At 40.0% G+C, this 14768-nt stretch overlaps 1 protein-coding gene across 1 annotated transcript; it reads left to right on the plus strand.

Annotated features, from left to right (window-relative positions):
• The first annotated feature begins 33 nt into the window (after positions 1-33).
• LOC144532396 (uncharacterized) lies at positions 34-10677 on the plus strand. The gene is made up of 16 exons (XM_078273114.1): positions 34-222; positions 3122-3204; positions 3318-3398; positions 3504-3560; positions 3649-3846; positions 4113-4226; positions 5124-5169; positions 5366-5456; positions 5551-5692; positions 5865-5969; positions 6157-6250; positions 7281-7314; positions 7510-7587; positions 7754-7856; positions 7953-8074; positions 8214-10677. The coding sequence occupies exons 1-16, from the start codon at positions 165-167 to the stop codon at positions 8347-8349; spliced, it is 1542 nt and encodes a 513-aa protein (XP_078129240.1). The 5' UTR covers positions 34-164; the 3' UTR covers positions 8350-10677.
• The last annotated feature ends 4091 nt before the right edge of the window (positions 10678-14768 follow it).

The raw sequence follows: 14768 nt of genomic DNA on the forward strand, positions 1-14768 counted from the left end.
CAGGGTGGATCCAGCGTCGGCGTTTGACGCTCAGGAAGTGGACTAAACCACCAAAAGATTCCCGCAGATTCGGTATCGATTGTCCCAATGTTACAAACGTGTTCACACTGACCTAAACAATTGTTTAAATACTTTTTGTGGGATATTTGAGACGATAATGCTGGATGGTTGCACTCATGAAATTCACCAGAGATATATGCAGGCTGTTGGGACTCGGGAGCGGTAAGAAACGTCCCACTTTTTCAAAACTTTCTAAACTCAACCACAAGTAAAAATTGATTCCGTAAGCGATAACGAAGCGCGTCTAACAATGCAACGGTGGATATTATCTAACACGCGGTTTATTAAACCGTTTATTTGTGATAGTATTCCGCAGTTGTCTTTGTCGTGAAGTTCAAATGTACTTCTTGGTTAAACAATGAAAGCTCCCCTCTTGCTAGTTACACCCTTGCTTGCACCACTTCCAAGTTTGCGCAGTCGGTGCCATAAAGTTGTTGTAATAACGTATCTAAAACACTTTTCAGAGACTTTTACATTCACGACGGCAGTCAAGTATGCCTTATATACCAGGAGATGTGCGTAAAAGGCCTAAACTAATACAGATTAAAAGTACATTCCACGGTGCATATTGGTATGATAACAATGCCTCAAATAAGTGGCAAATGCCATCTAGTCCAGAACTTGCGCAATGGTACATTTAGAATATGATTCAGAATCACGTTGTGTGTCTTTATATGTTATGTGCCCACACTTATGTCATGTTCCTCTTCTTGCTTCTCCGTATGTGTTTGGTTTCCATGTAGTGCAGGCTGTAGAGCAAGTTAGTTTACTGACTTAACGTTACTGTTATTCAAGCCACATTAGAGGCGGCTCAGCATCACTTGATGTTCATGATATAATTATGTGATTATATAATCTATGAAATGTGAATCTAAATCTGCGTATTCACATGTCACATTTAAACGTAAAACACATTAAGGGGTCACACCAGAGAGCAGACTGAATGTTTTGGTGGTTCTTTTTGATGAAGAGAGCTGTCATGTCACAAACTGTCCATGCCATGTCAACTTTGTAAAGACTCATCTCCATCCAAAACAATTCGATGAGTCACAGAGTCAGTTCACAAAATCACTTAAAACAAAACTGTGAAGCTGATTTCCAGGTTAGAGGATGATACACTTATTTACATTCCTGTTGAAAGAGCTCGCCTTTCAACTCAACACTAATTTAAGCAGTCTCCTTGAAGGGGAGAAACAGAGACTTTTGTTGCTTTTGTCCACTGATTTGGGGTCTTTATTTGTTAGGACATTCTATTATAGTTAGGATTTAACAAAAAAAACAGATTCAGCTAATGGGATGGAGCTGCGCGTTAGCAGTGGTTGTTTGACATTTGAGTAGTGAGCCAGACACGGACAGCTAAAATTCCTTACACTTTCTACGTATGTTTCGAGACATTAACTTCTTGTGATGATGGAATGGTAGACTCTTTACCAAAGCCAATGACACTTGGTGCTACAGATGCAAAAAACTTAGAGAAAAGTCCAGCACACTGACCATTACGCAAGCAATAATTTATTTAGAAAAATACAACGTTTCGGTCTCAGACCTTCATCAGGTAAATACAAGGTAAAAAACAGATGCAAAAAACAAAAGTGCTGGAATGTACATGGATGGATGAATGGTTAAGGCAGTGACTTTTTGTTGCATTTATCATCACTGTCTAAAATGTTGACTAGATCCCAAGTACGATATAGAATATACAGAATGAGGAAGTCCAGTGGCTGCTTGTCTTCTTTTTCCCCACATGAAATGTAGTATGCTTAAAGGGCAAAGCAGTATTGAATAGTAGGAGAGTTGCAATCACTCACATCAATGCCTCCCGAGTCACAACATGAGTCACAGACCAAGTATGAATTTGTAACTACTCTGGAACTCTTTGCTGAACAAATGGAAATCTGACACCACAGAACATCTGCATGGTCCAGTGTTTTGCTTCCTTTTGTCTTTTCATTTGTCTGCTGCTGAAATCAGCTCCGTAGTTCTGGTTTGATCTGATCTTTGATCTATGTGACACACACACACACACACACACACACACGCGAAAGAAACCGTGTTCTGTTCTCAAACAGCAGTGCCCGAGGCAGCTGTGTGTTGCTTGTTGGGCCTGTGGCAGTGAAAAAGTTTGAGCAAACATCTCTCTCTTAAGGACCAAAAAGAAACCATTTGAATCAAAAACTCTTGAGCGCATTCTTGTCTCATGTTGAGCTTTCCTGGCTTTTTGTTAATAAGAAAGCATTACATCATCTTTCCTGTTTCCACCAAAGTGGAGTTTTACATTTTGTTATCAAAGCTCAATGTGGTTAGACTTTAATGTGAATGAGGAAGGAGGATCATGTTTATTTGCCATCCAGATGACCAATATTTCTTTTGGTAGTCAAGTTAGGAATTTACAAAGATTATGCTGTCTGCTTGTAGATGTGTAAATATACAGTCACTTACATCTTGTACAGAGCAACATTACTGCAAAGTATCACATAACATGTTAGTATTAAGGCATGTCTAGCTGATGGCTACATCGTTACTATCTGATAGAACACAATGTGCTTAAAGGTATGGTAAGTGATGTTAATCCAATACACTTTTTGTCAAGTTCAGCGAATATCTCCTTACGGTCTCCTAGCTCTATATTTACTGTGTGCGCTGAAAAGAAATCTGGTGTTAATACACAGCCCTGGCTCTGTAAATGGAAAACAAACAGAAAGGAGTGCACAAGCCACAAAACACTATTCCAGCCAATCGACAACAGCCGGCAACAGTTGATGGTGGGGGGGAGGCAGAATATGAATGTGGCGGGCGGACAGTATTTATCTGTCCATGAGTCTGGGGGGCGGAGCTTCTGAAGGGGGGGTGTATTTGTTTGGCAGTTGAGTTCAAATATCAACAATCTTTGCGCAGCATCGCTTACTGCACCTTTAAATAATGACGTATCATTTTAAGAACGAACCATTTCCTTGATTAGAGCTGTTTCAATTGACAACCTATCTGGTTCCTAAACGTTGACAAAAATGAGGACCGTGTAATCAGGTTCTAAGGAGCTGATGTGCTGTGTATTTCCCAACAGGCCCCCCTGTCCAGGAGCAGGAGGAGCAGATGGACTGTGGTGCCGCAACCCCTGTCCCAAGTGATGATGCCATTTTGTCTCAGGTAAACAAATCGTGTCAGACTGACACGGAGAGGAGTCAGCACAGCAAGTGTGAAGGTAAAATGTGCAACGTTCAACTGTGTGTGTGTGTGTGTGTGTGTGTGTGCGCGTTTAGGATGCATTAAATGGAGAGGAAGATTTGAGTGAGGAGGAGAAGGTCAGACGGAGGGCAGAGCGACGCAAAGCCAAGAGGAAGGTGAGCACACAAATCCTTGCACCCCTTAAAGTAAAGTCTATGATGCTATGTATGATGGGTAAAGTCATGCATTTTCTGATGTGTTGAGTACTGCATCTGTTTCAGCGGCGACGAAAACGTAAGAAGCAAGAGCTGGTTAAGCAAAATGAGAGTGCTGAACGGGTAATAATCACATTATTCCTTTTAGGAATGCACTCTACATGTGCCTTTATTGTAAATAACTGAATATTTATATGGTCCTACACATTAGGATGATGAAGACGAGGATGGAGGTGCAGAGTCTGAACTTGATGAGAGCGAGTCAGAAGCAGACATTGGTGCTGAAGAGGAGAAACAAGTGCAAAAAGAGGAGCAAAATGAGGCAAACTCAGCTGCCTCACACAACCACGTCATCGCTCCTTCAGGAATCAAAGGACATCTGAAAAACCAAGCCAGATCCACTGAAGAGGTAGGGGAAATAAACTTGAGTATGATGCATGTATGAATTCTCTGTTACTATCATTTTTAATTATAAGCCATTGATTCTCAAGAGTATGCAGGTTTTAACTCCAGCCAAACGCCACCATAGAAAATATGACCAATATTTGCCACATCTCAAGTTAAAGTCAGCGTATCAGTTGGAGGTAGTTTGTGTTTGATATAAAAAGCCTGCATGCTTGTAGGCCTGGATGGCACCTGGCTGAACACCAGTGTCTGACTTTCTGTGTCCCACAGGAGCCAGAGTGGGACGTGAGCAGTGCCTTTTTTGCTAATGCTGCTAGCCATATCAAACCCAAAGGATCAAGTCGCAAGTCCAAAGAAAACAAGGAGAATGAGGCCAGGAGAGAGGTGAGTGAATGCTGATAGATAATGTAAGATAAGAAGTTATAGCAAGAACTCCTGTGCACTATTTTTCTTGTGGCAGCAGTAAGTTCCAAAGTCTGATGTGTGGAAAAGTGGTCTCTGGACCATGAATGTGTGTGTGTGTGTGTGTGTGTGTGTGTGTGTGTGTGTGTGTGTGTTGCTATTTCTCAGCTGTAGGATGAATTTGTTGTTGTTAAAATACATATGTCAGATGCAAACTAAAACACTTTAACATACCTGCAAACTAGTCGCTTTTTGCGCTTCTCTCTGATGCTCCGAAAACGGACGTTAGCGGAAACTGAAACATCGCCACATGGGACGCTAGTTAACACTACACTCGACAACAGGTAACGTTAGCCTACCGTTTGCTAGCAGCTTTAGTAAACATGGTTAAAATGCTGACAGCTAAACGGTGCAAAAGTGTGTCTGTATTTCACTGTAGAGGATTCTAACACCAGACTGTAGCTGCCGCTGTCTGAAAAACACACTCAGCCTCGCGGTGCATTCAAAGTTATATTGCCGTTTTTGTGTGTTTTTTTTTTTTTAGATCAACTCTTTATTGTTTTATATTTTTGAAAATACAGAACAGACAAATAGAATTGAACAAGGTGCTCCTTTATATATATGACATGTGTCACCTTTTTCAGCCCTTCTGAGTTTGCAGGTATGTTTTTAAAAGCTGTTTTATTGTTTCTGCTGTTTAAAAAAACGATATATGTATTCTTTTGTCAGCAGTTTAAAGTATTTATGCATATTATGTGCATCCAATTTGAAAAGGCAAATCAAAGCACTTCCTGTTGAAGATGTTCAGAACGTGGTGATCAAGTACATTTTCACAGCTGTGAATATGAACTGATAAAAAAACAAAACAAATTCTTACAGACAAATGGAACTGACACCACAACTAAGAAAAGCGCGTCACTGACAGGTAAGACATGTTTTTTGCATAGCAGGATAGATAACCAGCCTTACAATATATAAAAAGAGCCAAAGCCTTCAAGGAAATTATTGAGTAAACATTCCCTTCGTGCAAGCATGTCAGCATGCAGCACTGAGGCCAGTTGAGGCCTCAGTGCTGCCGAATCACCTGATAATTATTTACAAGCATTTTTTCCTTCTCGCAGAAAAAGGCATTAAGCTGGTGCAAGAGGGGCAGTACGCACAAGCTGTCAGTATGTTTACAGAAGCCATCAAATGTGATCCAAAGGATTACAGGTACATCATCTGAGGTCATGGTTTATGACAAAGGGAGTACATACTCTTTAGAAACATGCAACGTATTCCTTTTGCATTAAATTAATTTCTGTAGGTTCTTTGGGAATCGTTCCTATTGCTATTACTGCTTGGAGCAGTACCCTCAGGCCCTGGCAGATGCTGAACGCTCCATTCAGCTGGCCCCAGACTGGCCCAAAGGACACTTCCGCAAGGGCAGTGCTCTCATGGGCATGAAGGTGGGTGTGTGTATGTATGTATGTATGTGTGTGTATATTTTTTATTTTTATTTATATATATATATATAAAAAACATGTAATGAAAGAAATATCTGCTGAATAGCTTTACACTATAGTGTGATAAAATTAGCCTTTACCAACTCAATTTTGTGGGTCTTTGCGTGTGTTGTAGCGGTACAGTGAGGCAGAGAAGGCCATGGAGCAGGTGCTGAAACTCGACAAAGACTGTGAGGAGGCTGTCAATGACCTCTTTAACTGCAAAGTGCTGCAGTTAATGGTAAATACAACCCCAAACAAAGTCGCAAAGGTGTTTCCTGTAAGCCAGGCAGCTGTAAAGGAAGCTGCTGCTTCTTTTGAAATTTTCCTTTTTTTAGAAGCAACATTTTGTTTTTAAATGAGTCATCTTGATTTGAAATGTATTGTAGTATATGTAGTATATTAATGTTTATCTATTATTTCCTCAGGAGTTTGGTTTTGAAGAAATGCAAAGTGTGCTACTGCTGGAGAGATTTTCAACTGTGCAGGCTGTTCTGACGTCTTGTTCTGATGCTGTCAGAGGTATGATCACATGTACATACTGTATTTTATAAAAAAGAGCTTGCATTTTCTCTATGTAACACTGGAGAGCAGTAATGTAAGCAGTAATAGGCCATATATTACAGTTTTTTCCAATTGCTGAAACACAATTTTGCAAACTAGGCTGGTTTCATCAAAATATTTAACACAATTCACAAAACCACACACCCAAACTGCAAAATACCTCATATATCCTGCAAAATGAAGCACTGCAACCAAAACTACATATAGCATTATCAAAATCAAACTTTTGCACCAAATGGCACACACTTCATTCATATTACCAGATTTTTAACTACACGCTGTTGGGCATAATGAAAAGCACTCTCATCTTTAGTATGCTTTGTCATAATACTAAAATAGTTCAAATTGTAGAAAATTCTTCAGATTGTTATGGTATAGAAATATTTGCAGATACACACACACGCACGCACACACGCACGCTGTTGAAACATTTTTTTTTTTTTCACCAAACAAGTCAGTGCAACCTATGCACAGACGATATGTTTACATTGGACAGAACAAAAATATGCTCACAAAAAACAGTAAAAAGAAAATTGCAGAATAAATGTGCAGAAACGTAAAAAATAAACAAAAAGAAAAGGTGCTCATCTGTAGTCTTTTGATAGGGCTTACTTCCTGACTGAAGTGGTAACAATTAATCATTGAGATGTTTGGCCAGGTGGCACATATATTGGCCATTAGCTCATGTAGTGTCATTTTGAATGGCAGTGTTTTGAAATGGCAAACATGTGACTTTATGTCAGATTGTTGTGTGCTATGCAGAGAACCGTGTTCAGTGCATTTAAAAAGTGCCATTTTGAATTGCAAAATGTGTGTACAGCAGAAAATGTGTTTAGACTTTTGGAGACTTGAGAAGAGGTTTTGCTCTCTGTGTGTCAGTTTAAATAATTGTGCTATGCGTGTCGTTTTAGTGTGTTAGCAATTGGAAAAAACTGCAAAGTCCTACAGCGTTATTTTTCTATTGATGAGGCTTTTTTTGGTTTTGCAGCTGGGAGCCAAGATCCGTTAGTTGCGCAACCTGGGTAGGTGACCATTTGTTTGTCTAATCAAAGCTTGGGATTGGAAGGGTTCTTGTGGCTAAATGGATTTCTTTCACTCATTTGTCTTTATAGGTTGTCACACCTTTAGTGTTTTTTGGAGAGGTTTCAACAAATTATGTATCTGAACTGTGATTTTATTTCTTTCAGTCACATTCTTTCTCTTTGTGTTTCCTTCAGAAGCCCTTGTCCATCTCTGTGGGTGGGAAATGTGACCACTCAGCTAACTGAGAAACACCTATGGGACCTTTTTAAAATGTATGACCCTCGCCCAGTACAATATTATAGGATATACTAACCTAATTCCTGACTTGAAACGTCCTATTCATAATTCAATAATTAGAAGTGTGTGTGTGTGTGTGACATTGACATTTAATATTTAACCAAGGTGGTTATTGATTTGTCTGTTTGCTTTGCATTGTAGGTACGGTGAGATCGAGAGTATCCGTGTTCTGCATGAGAGATTCTGTGCCTTTGTCAACTTCAAGAATGCAAACATGGCAGCTCGGGCCATGGAGAAACTAAATGTAAGAACTTATTTGGTTCCCATCTTTCAATATTGTGTCTGATTTTTGAAGTACATTTTTACGGACTTCGAGTTGTGTATATGCTTCCTCTCACAGGGTTATTGTATTGAGAACACACGTTTAGTGGTGCGCTATCCTGACCGTCGCACTCAGAGGGTCCTTCCCTTTCCACTTAAGCCCTGTCTCCCTGTTACACAGCAGGCAGGGGCAGCTGCTGGGTGAGAAGCACTTCAGCCTCACTTTAGAAACTCTTGGTCACTGAAATCATACGAAAGGACTGCAGTTTTATTTGCTTTTATACCTAATGTGCTTTCTCTGTCTTTTGTCTCTATTTATGTCATCTTCCTCTCTGCCCAGACCTCGGCGACATGGCCCAGTGAACGGAGACGAGTGTTACTTCTGGAGAACCACCGGCTGCCATTTTGGGGACAAATGTCGCTACAAACACATTCCTGATCAGAAAGGCAAGGACAGGAAGCCCTGGCAGCCTTGAACTCAGTTTACTTTCTGCCTCAGTAGTGTGCAGGAAACTGAGATGCACAGACTGAGCCAAAGGAGCCGGTAATTACTGGACCAGGTTCTCTGGGCTAAAAATATTTACTGTAGCAGAATGGACCAGAATAGTCGCAGGATCAGAGCCAGCACTCAGGCTCAAGGCAGGGATAGTCACATATGTGCCATAAAGGACTAGGAGTATGAAGGTTTTTATTTCAACCAAAGACCGTACTGAACAGTATTGCGCAATAGCACAGCATTAACCAGAGGGGAGTAACACAGTGACCTGGCGTAGTCTTTATTTTAAATGAAAATGTTCACATTTGCAGCCCTTCATGGCACATGATGACATATTCCAGCTTTAAAGGGTACAACCTCACCTCAAAGGCATACTACATAAGGAGGAAGTGAAACTGCTTTGGTCCACTTTGTACAGCAGTAATGAAAGGACTCGGTATAGATTTTTTTCTTAGGCCAAAGTTCTTCAGTGATAATCCTGGGGAGCTTTTTTCTATAGAAATTCCATCACAAATCAGTGTTCCTCTCTATTTGTGAAGTACAGCAACTCGACCAATACTTTAACTTGCAGTTTGTGAACCTGATTTTCAACAGTTTGGATGAATCAGTCCGGTTTATACTGGGGCTCCATTTCCCTCTCGTTGTTCCTGTTCCAATATCTGCATGTTGTCCACCAGACCAAAGACCTACCAACAGATGTACTTGACATTTCAGTACCTCCCTTATGCAGATGAGGTTTTCTTTGAGCTAATACACAAAAGAGACTCAGAGAGGTGCCTTTTATACTGTGCTATGTAGCCTTAGTTAAGATGAACATGGACATAAGAACCACAAATTTGACTTGAGGGATTTCAAATTCTATCTATTAATGCATGGATTAGGTGTATATTTCACTTCATCTATTAGGTGCCCTTTTGTTGAAATATTGAATACACACTGCATGCCTGCTCAGTTGTCGTGACTAGTTATGGTGGACTGGAAGAAGTAATAGAAACACCTGATAATGTCATGCAATCCAGTAGAAGTAACTACTACCTTTTATGAAGTAGTGCTGTAGTGTTCAGTTTTTGGTGAGACCGTAATAGGTATTATTTCATGGCAATTTCTATGGCAATTTAAGGCCATAGTTTTTGGTCTTGTTGTATTGGATTGCATTAAATGTGTGAAGTTCTTCAGACTTCTCCCTGTTTTGGGGACTATAGAGAGCTAGTTGAGGCACTGCTCAGTTGCCCTTGTACGTTTTTATATCAGAATAAACATTTGCATAGTAAACATCTCAGTGCTTAAGTATATGCAAAAGAAACAACTTTAATTGTCAGTTCTGTGTCAGACATACAACTACCACCTCTGACAGAAGTAGCCTGTTTTTGTAGGTTGTTAATGTCTGTGGCATGGCAATGTCAAGGATAAACATGGACACTGACATGGAAACATGGATACTACAGGCTAGTGCCTTTATAACAATCCATGTTCAGTCATGTGCACTGCATAAAAAGCAGTGTTTTTGACCTAAGGGCCTACTTTTCAGTATTTCGGTGAACCAAAGAATACTTTATCTGATGGCTCTGCACTGAAATCAGCCGCGTTCTTTAATGAGTTTCAACACTAGACGGTGCATTAAAACCCATTGGCTGTGTCTGTATCATCCACTAGAGAATGATCACAGCTAAAACACCTGGTTTTAGTCCACACTACATTCACTAGTAAACTATGTACAGCATAGTAAGAGTATTTATTTTCCTATTTATACCAATGTTTTATTTCTATTTCTTTTTTACACATACCTTGGGAGATTCATTTATTGGCCCTTTAGTATTTCTAGAAGTCCCCTCGGCTGTTTCTTTCTAGCTTGAGAGGCAAGCATTATTAACAACCATTTGGTGCCAGCCACACCACATGCTGCACTTCTGCTTTTCACATATTTACTTTCTGTCTTGTGGCTAAAACTTGTGAAAAAGTAATTGGACACCTGTTGATTTAACAAACTTGCTTGTTACTTTTGTGACTGGTTGCACAGTGCATTTAATTTTGCAGACTAACAAAATGTGTTGTGTTACAATAGCATTTTGATTTCATCTTATAGATATTTCAAAATTGGACAAAAGATTTCCCTAGGTTTAATTTTAGCTATTTGGTATGTTTTTAGTCTTTTGTACCTTGTTTGAAACTATTTCAGGAAAATGCATTTTTAATTATGATGTACACATTGATAACCAGAGCACTGCAACTGTTAATCTTCCAAATATTTTGTATTATTACTGCACTGCAAAAAGTGTTTTATATTTAATAAATGTATTTCAACCATCTATTTCTAACACTACACGAGTAATGGCACAAATTGGGGAAGAAATGTCTGAGGTATGCAGTAATCTGCTAATATGTCATAATCATGAATTGTCTGGCAGTGGTGTGTGGTTTCCCTGCCTTCCACGAGGCGGCACTGTTGTACATGTAAGGTTTGCACTGAAATATGTCACCAAATTAACCAGCCTATGCAATAGATACACATTCATCTTTTTTTGATCTCCAGGAACCAAGACATTGCTCTAAGTTATTCCTGATGCTCAAAACCCTGAAGAAGTAAATCAAAGCAGGCCAAGCTGGTGTAGGGGAATATGGTAACCCTGTCATCACTTGTGTGGCCAGCATAAAAGATGCATTAGGGAATCCGTAATCACCCAGACCAGTGGGAGATGGAGACGTGAGAACGTGTGGGAAAAGCAACCATTATCCCACAGATATATAGAGAGAGTGTAACTAAAGCCTTATGCCACCTGTTCATGCATGTGTTACAGTGCAAGATGCTGTAAAATTAAAGGGGCACTCCACAGCTCTTTACATGAAGTGTACTCAAATTAAGTACTACACAGCCTGTGAAAACAGTTGAATAATGCCGTCTAAAGTTTAAAATGACCAAATAACAGAATGAGGTGTTGGGTAGGGGTGCATGATATATCGACTCAATATCGTTATCGTGATATCATGTTGCACAATATTATATCGAAAGTGTCGTGATAAGTATGCAATATTTTGTTTATTTTATGGAGCGATGCGTCCCGTCCGTTGACTGTGTGACTTAGTTGTGCTTGATTTAGAGCCCGCTTGAAACGCTATAATGATCATGTTTCATGCCACTTGCACATGTTAGTGCACGTCAGCGCACAGGTCCACTACGTGACAAACCCTATGGAGCGAACAATCACGTGATGCGTGTGCATATTTCGACAGAGTGACAGTGTAAGTGAAGAAATAGAGATAACAAAACGGAACGAATCAGACGCGAAAGAAAAGAAGGACCTAAAGAAAAAGCGAAGGGAGTCAGTGGAGCAAAAGAAAAAACACAAAACTAAGAAAATGAGTGTTGCTCAGGGAAAAGAGATTGAAGAGGAAACTTTAGTGGCCAAAAGTAATGCCTCCTCGGTAGCTTGGAAATACTTTGGCTTTAAGCCAACATGTGTTACACAGGCTAATGCACTATGCAAAACGTGTTGAATGGTGGTTAACCGCGCAAGAGGCAATACAACAAACCTATTTTTTTTATATCGAAATTAATAGATATTGCAATATCACATTTTGTCAATATCGTGCAACCCTAGTGTTGGGTTTGAAAGAGGTGGGCATTTGCAAAGGAGACAGGGGTAGTGTAATGAAATATGCTATTGAGTTGCATTATGGAGTGTTATTGTCATACAAGGGACTAAAATAAAGATATCTTGGCCTCTGCTTACCCTTTTAAAATGCAGACTACTCATCGGGGTGGCAAACTCAGAAGTAAGGTAACAAGGTATAGGAGTGCTAAGGCAGGTTGGGGTGGAGGATGGCTCAAACGTTCACTGGGGTTCATGTCCCGTGTGAAACCATAAGTCAACGGTCACTTTTAAAAAAAAAAAAAAATAACCTTGTTTTCCTAACCCTAAGTATTTTTGTTGCCTAAACTTAACTAGTTCCATTTCGCAACGTTAACTATGTAATTAAAAGGTTTAAAACTGCGACCATTACATTAAATGGAACACGTGATTAAAACTTCCACAGCGGTCACGTGTTTAAAGCGACCACCGTTTGTTTTATAAATGCATTGGCTAACGTTAGCAAATCTTGCACTTCTCGCCTTGGCCTACATGCAGGTGAGAATAAAATGCTTTTGTCACATCTGATGAACAAGAACGTTTTCTTAATTACAATCTTATATATCTTAAAGCCATCTTGCACCCACTGACATCACCACACCTGACCATTTAAGAAGCGATGTATGGACATTTTGGGGGGATTTCCATCAACAAAAAGAAAAATAACAAATAAAGATGTAGTAATCTGCAGATTATGCAAGGTCCAAATGAGATATCACTCGACAACGAGCAACCTGAGGGCACAATGTTACAATAACAACCACATGCTGATAATTGCATTGACAATGCATAAGCCCATGTATACAGTGTATAGATACATAGTAAATATTAATTATAGGCTAAATTTGAGCATTAGAAATTTGAATATAATTGAATATTAAACATAATATGGTATGAAACTTGAATGGGATTATGGAGGAAGATTGGTAGCAGTAACTTAGTTTTTAACTATCCTATATACTACAACAGCATAATAGAATTCCTAGTTATGGCTTTTGGTTTTTGTGTGCCACCCCAAGATTCTGTGGCCCCATCTGGCCACCTCCATGAAATATGTCTGGGGTGCCACTGTATGGCAAAGATGGCCTTTGAGGCTAGATCCAATGAGATCAACCTCTATGTACAGCTGCATTCTCTGCCCTATAACCTGTACAGCATATCCTCTTCAGTATGTGCCTACATGCTCCAAGTAAAAGCATTATGAAAGCCTGGAGAGACGGCAGTGGGGGTGAGCATGAGGAGGTGCTGTCGTTTGAAAAGGCACTTGTTTATTGTTGGAGAGCATGTATTTATTTCATGCCTCCACAGATTGTGGGTAAGGGCAGAGCCGGCTCGGTCGGCGTAATTAGAGAGGTAGAGAGAGAGAGAGAGAACGAACGTTCTGCCACAGAGAGCTGCTTCGCTCAGATACTCTTAGCCCTGTGAGCCCTCCGAGAGCTCTATAATGCACTCTCACTAGCGCACACACGCACACACCCCCGTTAAGTATTGGCACACAGGCAGGAACACCTGTCTAGTCTAGTTTAATTAGTCTGATGTGCATCACAAGTTATAATAGAAAAATGTCACAAACAGCAATGATAGTTATATTTTTAAATTTAGCACCCTCCTTTCCTTTTGATTTTTTTTTTATATATCTCTCTTTCCTCTCCCTGTCGGCCTTGGATATCCCTCTGATTTGGCCTCGCTAATGGGGGGTCTGCTCTTCCTGTTCGGGTTTACCAGCCAGGGAGGGACCACCATCCTGCCACCCAGTCGCACCATCAATCGCACACACAAACATCTCAATTACAGCTTCAAAGTTTACACGTGTGCACACAAATACACATAATGTAACGTATGATTTTTTTTCACCCTGTAAGAGCTCTTCATACAAGTAAGTGTTTTTACGGTCTCAGTTGATGTTTCGGTTCCTACCTCCCCTGCCCATGATTGTAATCCTTCATGTCTATGAATAAAACTTTGCCTCGAAAAGGTGCCCACTGAGGTTTACTTGAAAACTGGAATACAGTTTATCAACACCCTAAGGATATAAATTCCATGTAGCTAAATTTGTCCCAAATCCTCCCGAAATGATTCAAAAAATAAATAAACACATTTTGAACATGTAGAAAGACCTTATTAGACATCTGGAAGAAAACCTAAATTGGATCAGAACTGAGCACTTGAAATGACCTGGGCTAGAAAGCCACAAAGGACTGTTCGCTCATTTTTTATCTGATCTACACTAGGTTAGAATATAGTAACATACTCCTGGGCAGGGGTGGTATGGCATATTCTCATCAGTCACGTGCACTATGGCTACGGCGAGGCTGGGCCTATTTTAGAGTTGGTGGTTTGCGGCCATTTCAACAAGGAAATATCTACCCTGTGGTATAGGGAGCTTCTTTAAGACACTTGGAGCTTTAAGTTTGAAACTATTCTGGAACCAGAGTCCTTCCTGTTGGTTACATTTACACACGTTCACTCTAAGGTTTTGTAACGCTCTGTGTGTGCAGTTATGTAAAGCATCGTCAGCCTAACAGAAAAAGAGGGGTGTAAAGAGGCCCGATCGGAGAAAAACACCTGATTTGATTATGAAAATAAGTTTCATAATGTATGATGTCAATTTCTGCTAAGGTACTAAACACTCCATCGTGAAACTGATGAGTCTTGTGGCTGCTGGAAGCTTATTTCTAAAAGGTTCGGCGTCAGATTCATTTATCTGTGAGGAATGTTTAATCACAGAGCTCATTCAGCAGTGCTTAAAAGTATTCACCCACAATTATACAAA

The sequence above is a fragment of the Sander vitreus genome, chromosome 17 (assembly GCF_031162955.1).
Source record: "Sander vitreus isolate 19-12246 chromosome 17, sanVit1, whole genome shotgun sequence".
Lineage (NCBI taxonomy): Eukaryota > Metazoa > Chordata > Actinopteri > Perciformes > Percidae > Sander > Sander vitreus.

What these genes read in the sequence shown, in the direction of transcription:
- LOC144532396 (XM_078273114.1), top strand. Translation starts at nt 165, where the DNA reads ATGGTTGCACTCATGAAATTCACCAGAGATATATGCAGGCTGTTGGGA. An exon ending in GCTGTTGGGACTCGGGAGCG is followed by an intron (nt 223 to 3,121) that starts GTAAGAAACGTC and finishes ATTTCCCAACAG; the next exon opens with GCCCCCCTGTCCAGGAGCAG. An exon ending in GGGCCATGGAGAAACTAAAT is followed by an intron (nt 7,857 to 7,952) that starts GTAAGAACTTAT and finishes TTCCTCTCACAG; the next exon opens with GGTTATTGTATTGAGAACAC.